Source organism: Littorina saxatilis, linkage group LG3 (genome assembly GCF_037325665.1).
Source record: "Littorina saxatilis isolate snail1 linkage group LG3, US_GU_Lsax_2.0, whole genome shotgun sequence".
NCBI classification, from domain to species: domain Eukaryota; kingdom Metazoa; phylum Mollusca; class Gastropoda; order Littorinimorpha; family Littorinidae; genus Littorina; species Littorina saxatilis.
Window position 1 is genome coordinate 35,637,189 of NC_090247.1, and position 13,087 is coordinate 35,650,275.

Consider the following 13,087-nt stretch of genomic DNA (forward strand, 5'->3'; position numbering starts at 1 on the left):
AATAGCCTCCATACACGGTTAAAGTCTTGTTGACCTTTGTCGAATCTCAAGGTCACATGGGCAAATCAAAAACACGAAAATGCATCATTATCTCAGTTTTTTTTAAAGGGAGAGCCTTCAAACATCACACAACTCTCAACTCCGACTTAAAGAAGTTAAGGTAGATCCTTGTCACATGTCAAGGTCACAGAAAGGTCTCGTACGGGTAAAACAAACAAAACAAACAGATAATATTCATTTTTTCAGCTTTGTTGTTAGCTAGAATAGAGGCACATGCCACCATTCCATTCAACATGACTCATAGAAATGTATGATGTATGACGTAATTGCATTGTGTGTAATGACGCGGCTGCCTCTGTAGTTATTCCAGCCTTTGAAGAAATGGCGTTTTTCCTTGCTTGGACACATTTTTCCTTTTCTTGGATGTTTCAGGAGTTTGGGTGAGTTTGGTGTATATGGTTGAACACAATTTAAAATTTGCATAAAAGTGTATTAAAATAAACAGTGGTAGCCAGTCTCATCTGTTGTGTCGACAATTTAATCTCTTTTGTGTGACCTCAACTTGACCCCTCTGAATGCTCTCAATCATGGAAATTGACCACACTTTGATTATAACCAAACAACATCAAAACTTTGGAATGTGTGAAGTTTCAAAGGTGTTGCTTAAAAGGCGTTCGTGAAAATGACAATTGTATGTGTCTGACTTCAATGCGACCCCGCTGCGACCTTGACGTTTGATTTTATCAACCAGACTTTCATCATGTGTGAATGACTTCAAACACTATAAAACTAGTTGAAGAAATTGACAATTTTTCAAAGTTTAAGCCAGATGGCACTGCTGTGACCTTGAAATTTGACAAACATTAACCAGGCGGTCACCTTTTTTAGAAAATATCCTTAAAGGATCTTTAACCTTACTGTGACCTTGGAATTTGATGAGGTTTAATTTAACTTGCGTAGTGTGCCAAGTTTCAAGGCCCTAGCTTCAAAAACATATGAGAAAACCTCATTGAAAAATGTATATGTTTGACCTCAACGCGACCCTGCTGTGACCTTGACTTTTTCAACCAGACTTTAATCGTGTGTGAACATTATACACTAGAACTGTGTGTATTTTCAAAGCTCGTGCTATAAACGCGCTGAATAAATTGAAAATATTCCACATTTGGACCAGATGTGACCCCGCTGTGACCTTGAACTTTGACAAAGATTAACAAGCAGGTCACTTTTAATGAGGTTTTATAAAAATGCTGAAAGTATGTGAAGTATGTAAAGTCTAACTGATCTAGTATTGAAACATGTAAGACGTGACAACGACAATTTTCCAGTTTGCAAAGGAAATTTAACCTCGCTGTGACCTTGAAATTCAATGTTGTTTAGTGTGATGTGCACCATACCTGGAGGTCATTATACTTTGGTTGTGTGCCAAGTTTCAAAGCCCTAGCTTTAAAAACGTGCGAGATAACCTTAATGCTATGACTCAGTGCCGTTTTGAATGATATAACGAACAAAATTATCGTTATTTGTAAAATCATTTGGGTAAATTTATCTTTTCTTTTCGTAATTGGGTTCCAGCATCTGTTGTCTTAACAAAAATCACAATATCAGTCGTGTTTGTCAACTTTTATTTTTTAGCCCCTTTGTCCGCTTTTCGTGCGCACCTTTTGGCACTTAGTCATATACTAGATGAATACCCGCTTCGCCGGGAAGAAGTAGACCGTACGAAGGAAGGGAGATAAACGCACAAAACACTGGAGAAGATAAGGAAGAGTTACTGGGAATGGATGTACAGAAACACCAAAATCGGTTCAGCGCTGCGCGCTGAGAGCACGCACGTGTTCAAATTTTTTCACGATTGTGTCCGGGGTCTACCTGAATATGCCCACCAAATTTGAAGCAGATCCATCGAGAACTTTGGCCGTGAATCGTGAACACACAGACACACACAAGCCGTATATAGATATAATATAGATAATATAGATATAAAAACAGAAAAAAAAGATACCAACCCCACCGACTTTGTTCTTTTTTTAAGCAGAAGATGCCTGGAATTCCAAGAAGAAGTAAAACAAAAAGAGTAATCTAAATGAAAATAGAAGAAGAAACAGAAAATACGATAAAAGAAGAAGAAGGAACAGCCCCACACAGATGGTCTTAGTAGCAGCCAATGTATTTGGGATTCTAAGAAAAAGTCAAGAATATTATTTTTATTGAAATAAACTTAACAGCTCCCCAGATTCTACCTTGGAAGCAGAGTATGTCTGGGATTCTCAGAGTACCAACAAAAAACACAAATGGTCAAAAACGAATAAGAAAGAAGAACAAAGAACGAAACAAAACAAAAATCTGACCGACGGAGCCGTCAAAAACCGTGCGCCTCGATGTAAAGTGACGTACTTGTGTCGTTGTATATCCGACTATCTGCCGATTCCGCTGTGTTGCAAGAAATTATCTGTATGATTGCTTGGCTCTCCCGTCGTCTCTTTGCCGGTGAAAGAGAGTGAGGGAGTGCGAAAATAGCGGGAGAGTATGTTGTCTTGCCAGAGAAGTGAACGCAACTGTTCGGGAATCGGTCGGGTGCCAACGTGTTGTATATGCCTAAAAACGAATGTTTTTGTAAATGTTCAAGCCACTCCCAACCCCCACCCACCCCAACCACCCACAACCCCCACCCCACCCACTGCTCCCACAATACCCCATCCCAACCACCACCCCCATCCCAAACATGCATACCCACACACACATTCTCTTCCAACTGCTTTGCCATAGAAATGAGCAGATTGCACTGAACGATTAAACGAACAAAGATCAAAGTGTGAAAAAATTAGTGTAACTTAGTTTATGCAACTGATATAGCCGTAAAATATGCCACTCTGCGAGGCATAAAGATGGTTTATCAGAATATTATGTGTGAATGAGGGATAAATCGCTGATGCCAGAATATTTACATCAGCTGTGATTTCTTTTCTCACAAAAGCTGGTTACAAATTCAGTTTTTCAAAAATTCAGTTTGGGATCTCGCTAAGTGTAAAACTGTTCTTGTTTGTATCAGGGGGGGGGGGGGGGGTAGTGTCTAGGGGGGTTGGTGTCTAGACGAGCTAACTGTTGTCTGGTTTTAGTTTGTGAACTAACTTTCACAATTTACTTCAAACAATCAGTCAGCAATGCTGTCCAAACCCACACAGCAGTGACAGTCAGAAGCTAGATAAGGATCATCGGCGGATTCTTTGTGTTCCCTGAGCCCCGTGTAAACCGTTCTTAATTTGGATCTCTTTGAAGTTTGGAAGGAGGGAAACTCTTAAATCTCACTCCAGGTTTTGTTCTTTGGCCGAGAGTGAAAAAAAGCGTCTATTTTTGAGTGTTTACTCGGAATGTAGTGCTAATCTTCTATCATAATTATCACTGCTTCATCTTCCATCTCACCCCCCCCCCCCCCTTCTCCCGCGCCGCCCCCCTTTCGTTACATTCCCCCCCCCCTCCCCTGTATACATATCCCTGACAGTGGTTGCTGTTTCCATTTCCAGAGTTTAGCTGTTTTCGGTTTTTGCGCCTTTTTATGACAATAAACCAAGGCTTTTCAAAGGGGGGGAGGGCTCCACGGTTAATTTGCAAAGGGGATGCTAGATCAAGATTTTGTGGCCAAACTGTGATGTTTATGCTTCTGTTTACGGTATGCGTGGTTTTGCCGTTGTGGGCTGTTAATGACCGACTCATTTTAACGGTCCTTTCTCAGTATTTCGCTTGAACCACTACGCGGTTTATCTATTTTCACCCCCGCATGAATGTCGGAATGGATTCAAGTCGAAATGTTCCAGGTGGCTTTTCGTTCCTTGAAAAATTCATTCATCTGTACTGGCAGACATGTATACAGAATTGCGATGACCTCTTACAAGAAGATACAATTATGTTCTTTCATCAGTAAAAGTTCGCGCGTTATTGAGTCAATTCGTTAATTATTTGGCAGCCAGACATAAACAAAACATATTTGTTTTCCTTGTATGTGTGGAATGTATCGTAACTTTTCCATGAGATCTGGTTTGGGTTCATTTTCTAAGCACGTATTTGTTCGTTGATGAGCAAATTACAAAAACAGATAGGACTAGTTTTAGAATCTTGTTTTATTTTTGTTTTGAATGGTCGCAGAGAAATTATATGTAGAAAGCTGAAAATGAGTCGAAAGTGAATAACAATTTACGGTAAATCATGAGATCGACACCTGCACTCTATGAGGTTTAAAAAAAAAATCTCGACATTGTAAGGAATCCAATTGTCTCTCCCACCACTATTTTCACCCAGTACTGGGCCTTTTGATTCTTTTCCAGCAAATCCAGGCGGTAGGTCTTCTCGGTTTCTACGTTCATGACTATACCGCGTAGCAAAGAGGGAATACATGTAGTACTGAGCAGCGGCCGCGTTTGTGCCGACCCCACCCCACTCCAACCCTTCCAATTTCTGTTTGTAAACCGCAGAATGGGAGGGATTAGGCGTTTTTATGATCTCATAATTTGATCTAACTCGTCAGTCTGGCATGCTTGGAGAACAACAGCCTCTCCCCCACTACTGCCATTTTAATTTCACAGCTCTCAAGAACACAATCCCAAAGGTGTTAAGCTGTTCAGTTGGCATTTCATCTCCCGTCATTGTGTCATCGGATATGGCCGCGAGGGGAGGCCACTCACCAAAAGGGAGCGAACCCCTGAAGGCAAAGTTGGAGTCTTTTTGGGGGATCCGGGTCTGATTTCTGAAGGAATCAGAGATGGAAAGTTTTCGCTTCGTTTGGCTGCCATTGTCATTGCTTTTTGCTGCTTTTAATAACTTTCCAGCTCTCCCTTTTTGTGTACAGAAGAGTAACCGACACTATATCGTTTGAAAATAAACGCATACATTGAGGCAGCATGGCTGTGTTTTTTTCGACTGAAAGACTTGGAGCTAGGTTGACAAGGTACCGTTCTATTTTAGAAGGGTTGAGGTATTAATAACTGTATCAGGCTGTCAACGTGTGTCGTGCGCCGCAGGGCCGGACTACCGGGGGGGTTATGGGGGTTGCGCAACCCCCCCCCCCCCCTAGCCTGAACATGTACCTTACTTATTTAAAACATTTTTTATTATTGCTTATTTTATGCCGTTTCATGCAAGGAGCGACCATTTTCTTATCTCAGAATATGACCTACCCATCAGCTTCAGGGGGCTTTGCCCCCTGACCCCCAAGGGCGGACAAGGGGGGGGGGGTTCTAGGGTTTCCGGACCCATCTTATAAATATAAAAATATTGAATGAGGTATGCATTTCTTTATTTTACATTGAGTTTCAATTTTGGGGGTTATAATCAGTGACAAAATCTGCTGCCTGAAACTGGTAATGATCATCCTCAGAATGCACCAGATTGCACCATTTTGCATCCTTTTTTTCAAAATTTTCCGGGGGGGCATGCCCCCTGACCCCCTTAGCAAGCTAGGCGCTTCGCGCCGTCGGCTTGGCACTTCGCACCGTCGGCTTCACACCCATATCTTCACAATATACTTTTGACCCCCTCCCCATAAAATGAACTAGTCCGCCCCTGCCGCCAGGGGGGATATCCCCCTGGACCACCTCTAGCAACCCCCCCCCCCCCCCTCCTCTTAGCCTAGTCCGGCCCTGCGCCGAAAGGCAGGTTTGAATGAAACATGGATCGCACTATTGTGCCCAGTTTGTCAACTGTTCCCTTCGCTTTCAGTAGCTATTAGCTCGCCCGCGGTTGAGCTGCACCTCTTCAAGTCGTGAAACACCTATTAATTTTGAGGTTTGATAGTTTTTTTTCTGTTATTCTTCGGACGTAGTTTAGAATCACCCCCACAGAAGAGGCATTCATACTTACCAAACAAAAAGAAATTTGGACACTAAGCCCATTAATTTTGATTGAGTGAAATCACGTCTTTTGTTTCCACATTCTGCATGATTTCCACACGATCTTTCCCTGCGCATTCATTAGTTATGCCATATTTCCTGTTTGGATGGAACAGTAGCTCAAACTAGTTTCAGAATCTATTGCAGTGACAAGCCGACAAACAAATAAACAACCAACCAACCAACCAACCAACCAACCAACCAACCAACCAACAACAACAACAACAAAAACAAAACAAAAACACACAAAAACGCTGTCAAGCAGCTGTGTCCATGCAGTTGTCCATGCAGACTGTTTCATGGACATTGCGCCATGTACTTTGTGCGTTGTTTCTCGGTCAACAATGAATTAAGGAGCACTGGGAGGAAGCGACCCGAATTTGTCAGCAATGGAATAGTAGAGTAAGAACAGGGGCTTGGCTTTCAAAAAGAAAATATCCGGAAAGAGTCACGTCATCGTTTCATGTGAACCTCGTCGTAGGTTTACGGGTAATACATCACATATTTTTGTGTCTTTATTGCAGGTGACAATGAACAATTGCATGGCTTTCAGGAGATATAGAACCGCAAGAGTCACGTAATCGTTTCACGTGAACCTCGTCGCAGGTTTACGGGCAATACGTCACATATGTTTTGTATTTGTTGCAGGTGTCAATGAACGGACAGGTGTACGATCTTATGGAGGAAAAGATCTGCGATCATCACGTGATATGCCATCGTTACCTCGTCAAGAAAAAGGGCATCAGTTTTAAATGGATGGCCCCCAAAGGTGCATCATCTTCCTGCATAGAATTCAGGTCAGTGCACATTTTGGTCATTAGTCAAATTTAGAGACCCAAATAGAAGAATGGAGGGAACTGTGCCAGTTTGTTGAAATTCTAACAAAGTCAAGATACAAAATGACAACTTTCCCCTTCTAATTCGAAAAGTAAACTTTTACTATCTATATATATATATACGACTAGTGTCTGTCTGTCTGTCTGTCTGTCTGTCTGTCTGTCTGTTCGCGATGCACGGCCAAAGTTCTCGGTGGATCTTTTTCAAATTTGGACACCGTATTCAGCTACACCCCGGACACAACCTCATCGATGAGATATTTCAACACGTGCTCTCAGCGCGCAGCGCTGTGCGCGCTGAACCGATTTGTTTTTTTGGTTTTTTGTTGTTGTCGGGATCCACTACCAGTAACTCTTCCTTATCTTCTCCAGTGTTTTCAGCCGCGATTATCTCCCTTCCTCCGTGTGGCGTCAATCCATATTCCCGTTACTACGTTACTATTTTTAGAAGGTCACTGCACGTTACTATTTTTAGAAGGTCTCCAGTGTTTTGCGCGTTTATCTCCTTTCCTTCGTGCGCCGGCGAAGCCGGCGGCAAAGCCGGGTCCCAGGCGCAGCCTGGTATTCGGCTCTACTTCTTCCCGGCGAAGCCGGTACCCGGCGAAGCGGGTAATCATCTAGTATGGCATAAGTTTATACGTGTACGCTTGAAAGAATTAATGTGGAACACTCAACTTGACGTTTCTATTTCTTATTGTGGTATTTCTACGGAGATTGTTATATGTTTTGGTATGGAAACTTTAAGGCCGAAGATGACCCCGACAAGTCTTTGCAAAATCTAATTTAACAAAACAATTCAGTGCTAAAGCTTCGTGCAGCGAGCTTCGCCCAATTCATATCAGGCTTTAGGGCTGACTGCAGCAAGGACAGTCGTACACTTTGTCTTTGATTTTTCTGCCATTCTCAGCCATCAGAATATTTGGTATTCATGCCTCGGTCAGCAAAAGGGCGGTAATATTCGAGACCTGTATGTCAAGTACCCTTCATTCTGTTGACAGTATACATGCACATCGTTCCATCGCTACTGAACGATCCCAAATCACTCCAAAATATTGATTGTTTTACAAGTGCAATTTGCTCAATACCTCCAGGAAACTGAATTAACGGCCTTTGGAGTTCAGACACCGTTTCTATGATCAGTAATAGCAAATGGAATTTAGATCTATGAAGTTCTGTTTGTGTTCCCACGCTTCATAAAGCGGAAGTGATCCAAGTAAAGGTCATGAACACCGTGACTTTGAAAAAAAAGTATATGAGATTACAGAAAAAAGGGTTTACCGAGACAACACCACCTGCACTGTGGGGAAAAAATCAACCTTTGTGTCACCAACATCCAGTATAAACTTTGTCTTCGCAGTATAAACACATACCCACTCTCATTCATTGTCACCCTCGAAAAGAGGACATATAATCAGGAAGGGAGGGTCAGCTTTATTGGAGTTTTTGTGGGACCAATGCCACACAGACAAAACCAGTGGCTCCCCAAGAATAACTTGATCCAGTTTTAACTGTATCAGTCGTTGGCCCACGTGTTACAGTATGTCCATTTCGGTCAGGGCAGAGACTCACGACGGAGAAAAGCCGAAGGAAAATATTCGCTGCCCGGCTCTCCCTTCCCAAACAGAATGGTTTATTACCGTTAAGGAAGGCAGGAGACCATTACGGGTGGGTACCCCGGGTGGATTTGAGGACAAGGGAGGCGGACTGCGAGGGTATGGTCAATGCCTGTGTCCAATCGCTTCTGCATATTCATTAACAGTCGCGGGAGGGGGCGGTCAGGAGTTTCGCGTTACGTTTTGTCCCGAGCGTATGGAGACATCACCGCTGGGGGTCCAACAATGAATACAATTTGGTTATTAAATCCGATATACTGTCACTTTAGGTCTGGAGCGGCGACATTCTTGCCCCCCATTTCATCCCGCTTGTGGTGGGGAGATGAATAGCTTGTTGGCTTTGCTGTGTGGGCTCAGTGTTTGAAAATTGTTTATGCTGTCAGACTCAGTTTGAGCAGGTGTCTCTACGAGTTCTCGCGTACGAGGCGAGAGTCGGGCCGAAGTGTTTATTGTCGAACACATTTCCGAGGTATGCTTTTTTTTTTTACAAAATGAATAGAAAGCTGTATTTCTCTCTTTAAGGCCGAACACGAAATAAATATGGCTGGTTTTATACTCAAGAAAAACAACAACAAAGAAACTGTAATAACTATAAACGACATCGACGCTGTATGTTTTGTCACCCTAACATGTCAAACACAGACAAGAAAAATGGTTCCCATGTCATGCCAACAAACAACATTCCGCGAGGATAAACATCTCAAACGGCGTGCTTGACAAAGTAAGTCTTACTTATGATATAAACCACACTGGGGGAGTATATGCTGAAATGCAAAACAGCAAGCAGCGCGTGTATACCTCTACCTTTTTAATAAAGTGACGTCTTGGGGCGAGCGGCAGAGATCAAAGGGATGCGAACGGCCAGATGTGACAGGTATGGGAAGGACGAGATGTAAATTGGTCGTGTAGGTGGTTGGCCAAACTCACGTCGTATATATATAGGAGTCTAGTTCGGTTTTTAATACTACGCGGCTATTGTAGGCCTACTCTTGGTGCTTGAACGTCGTTTTGCTCCTTTGTCCAGTCATTTTATTTTTTTTATTTTTTTGTTAAGAGATTTGATATTTAAGAACGAAATGTTTTGGTTCTTTTGGTTCGTTTCGTTTTTGTACATGTACGTGGAAAACTGAGTGTGGGTACCTAGATTTTGTTTTTCTAAACAATATAACCACGCTCTTTACCACGGTCGACATAGCGATCTTGCTTCGTCGCTGTTTGTTGTTTATACACTTTGAGGTTTCTGTCTGTCTGTCGGGCTGTCTGTTGGACTGTCAAGTCAGGCTGTCAGGCAGTTCGACTGTGCTGTTCTTGCGTGTGGAGAAATATGTCGGTTTCTCTGTGTGTTTGAACAGGCGAGAGGGAAAGTTTGTATAGTTGAAATTCTCATGTAATAAGTGATGCGTCCTTTGTTGGCAAACGAATGTGCGACAAACACTGCCAGGTTGGCTCACAACTTGTTAGTCAATTAAACATTTAACGCGATTTCAATGTTATTTGAAAGCCACAACCTCCACTTCAAGAGTGCTAGTCAAAAGTGTTAAGGATTCTTGAGATTGAGGTCGAAACCGCAACTCGAAAAGAAAGAAGTCGCGCAAGGCGAAATAACAACATTTAGTCAAGCTGTCGAACTCACAGAATGAAACTGAACGCACTGCTTTTTTCACCAAGACCACATACCCTGCATACTCGTAGTTTCGTCAGTCCACCGCTCGTGGCAAAGGCAGTGAAATCGACAAGCCATGCAGAATAGTGCGGTAGTGGTCGCGCTGAGCAGGATAACACGCTTTTCTGTATGTCTATTCTTTTTAGCTTACTGAGTTTGTTTTTAATCCAAACATATCATATCTATATGTTTTTGGAATCAGGAACCGACAAGGAATAAGATGGAATTGTTTTTAAATCGATTTCGGAAAATTAATTTTGATCATAATTTTCATCTTTTTAATTTTCAGAGCTTGTTTGTAATCCAAATATAACATATGTATATGTTTTTGGAATCAGAAAATGACGAAGAATAAGATGAACTTGTTTTTGAATCGGTTAATAAAACAACAATTTTAATTACAAGTTTCCGATTTTTAATGACCAAACTCATTCCTTAGTTTTTAAGCCACCAAGCTGAAATGCAATACCAAAGTCCGGCCTTTGTCGAAGATTGCTTTGCCAAAATTTCAATCAATTTGATTGAAAAATGAGGGTGTGACAGTGCCGCCTCAACTTTTACAAAAAGCCGGATATGACGTCATTTATCGAAAAAAAGAAAAAAAACGTCCGGGGATATTATTCCCAGGAACTCTCATGTCAAATTTCATAAAGATCGGTCCAGTAGTTTAGTCTGAATCGCTCTACACACACATACACACGCACAGACAGACAGACAGACACACACACACACACACACACACACACACACACACACACACACACACACACACACACACACACACACACACACACACACACACACACACACACACACCACGACCCTCGTCTCGATTCCCCCTCTATGTTAAAACATTTAGTCAAAACTTGACTAAATGTAAAAAGGAAATAAAAAAGAAAACAAATTATCTTCTTCTTCTGCGTTCGTGGGCTGAAACTCCCACGTACACTCGTGTTTTTGCACGAGTGGAATTTTACGTGTATGACCGTTTTTACCCCGCCATTTAGGCAGCCATACGCCGCTTTCGGAGGAAGCATGCTGGGTATTTTTGTGTTTCTATAACCCACCGAACTCTGACATGGATTACAGGATCTTTTTCGTGCGCACTTGGTCTTGTGCTTGCGTGTACACACGAAGGGGGATAGCAGGTCTGCACATAAGTTGACCTGGGAGATCGGAAAAATCTCCACACTTAACCCACCAGGCGGCCGCGGCCGGGATTCGAACCCTCGACCTTCCGATTAAGAGGCCGACGTCTTACCACCCCGCCACAGCGCCTGTCAAACAAATTATCAAACAGCTCGACATTACAGCGCACAAAAGATGACAACACACGCATTAGTTACATATTTTTGTCGTGTTTTTTTTTCTCGCCAGGTCAGCAACGGTTGCCCTCCACTTGTACAACTTCGGAGCCTAAATTGGAGCGTGCACGCTTGTCAAAATGTATGACAAGTTTGCAGACAAGCTCATCCACTGTTGAACTGTTATCTTGCTGGCGAGGGCTCGCATAAACACGTTAGACTTAAAAGCAGCGTTATGCTAAACAGGCTTAACCCGCGAAAGGTGAAAATAACAACGATGCTTGGGTATTGTCGTTACAAGATCACACGCAAACACGCTTGTCGAGTGAGAAATTTATGCTCTCGTGATACGAAGAAGAAAAATAATGTTCGCTTTTGTCATATCCGATTTGAGAAAGAAAGGAAGACCCCCCCCCCCTCTTCCCTCTTCTTGTCCGAACAAAAGACAGAGGTTTTTTTCTGATAGAACATTTATTTCTCATGCTCTTGTCGTGAACAACGATCGCTTCTGTTTTGACACAAAAACTCCTCCTGAATTTTAAAAAGAAAATTGGGCATCCCATTCCACTATCTCTCCTTTAGAAAAATGACAAAAGGGTTGTTCGTATCTCTTTTACACTATTACTTAGACTTGGTTTTTTTGCTAAACAACGAGAATGTATGTGCCATGCTTGACGTTACCAACAGGCTATTTGTCCGGGTCTTGAAGTGCTTCTAACAACCACCGATAATACACAGACATATTGGGTCGGCGTGGGTTCTAACCCAGGTACGGCCGGGTTTTTTTCTCCAGCATTTCCCAGAGTCAACACTCAGTGCAGACTCTACGCGAACAGAATCGTAACACCCTCGTGTACAAAATCTTTCACGGAGAACGTTGTGCACGTTAAAGAACCCGAGTTTCGAGCGAAAGTCCACGCGTGTTGTCGTAGGGTTGACGTAATACTCGTTCGTTTTCAACAGCCAACAACAGTTTGTTCAGTGTGAATCAATCTTCGAAAATCAAACCACAGTAGATCAGATTATTCATTTCATATTCTCCTGGGGGTTGCTTTCAAGGGGAGGCAGATTTTCCCAGCTCACCGTCTCATAAAAGGTGTGCCCACTGGGTCATAAAGAGCTAATGGAGCGGTCATCTCGAGCCTCTGTCCTTTTACATTGCCTCCTGCTCTCGCCGTCGCATATTTCACGGCACCCAGATTCTGTGCGACTTGCTGTGTTACCCTGGACAACTGACTGATTAAAGCCTGAGTCACTCACAACTATCGTTATACTTTTCTCATAGACATCCAAGAAATTAAATGGAACTGGTGATTATTGCTGTTAAGTTGTTTAATTTATACATTTATTTATTATCCAGAGAAAGACATAAACCGGAGTAAATCTGCAACAGTTTATTGTTCAGCGATACTGGACACTGCTGATTACTGTCTTTGACCAGGCGTTCAGTACTTTTGGGGGAACATTTTGCTTACTTGATTCAAAACATTGATTGTGCACTTCATTTCATTAGGCAGAAGAAAGTGCAATATCTGACGTGTACGTTGAATATAAGTCATCAAAGGTATATATTCAGAATCGCGAAGCCTCCTAAACTTACTCGCACCGTACTTTTGCGAGAGAAAATATGGTCGACGTGGCTATAGCATTTAAAAGCTCTGCGCATAACGACGCTTTTAAATACTGAGACTGCGGTGCTGTTCAAAGGAGTCGTGCTCCCGGTTGTCGGTTAAGACTTTGAGAGAACCTTGAACCTTGAAACACTTTTATGGTGTCCAGACGTGGTCAT

At 42.5% G+C, this 13,087-nt stretch overlaps 1 protein-coding gene across 3 annotated transcripts in view; it reads left to right on the plus strand.

The window, feature by feature from the left end:
• LOC138962255 (spondin-1-like) overlaps positions 1-13,087 on the plus strand; it is a 196,869-nt gene that overhangs the window by 117,804 nt on the left and 65,978 nt on the right. For all 3 annotated transcript variants that reach the window (XM_070333996.1, XM_070333995.1, XM_070333997.1), the window contains exon 3: positions 6,531-6,679. In XM_070333996.1, coding sequence (XP_070190097.1) covers positions 6,531-6,679 — 149 coding nt within the window. The remainder of the gene's footprint in view (positions 1-6,530; positions 6,680-13,087) is intronic.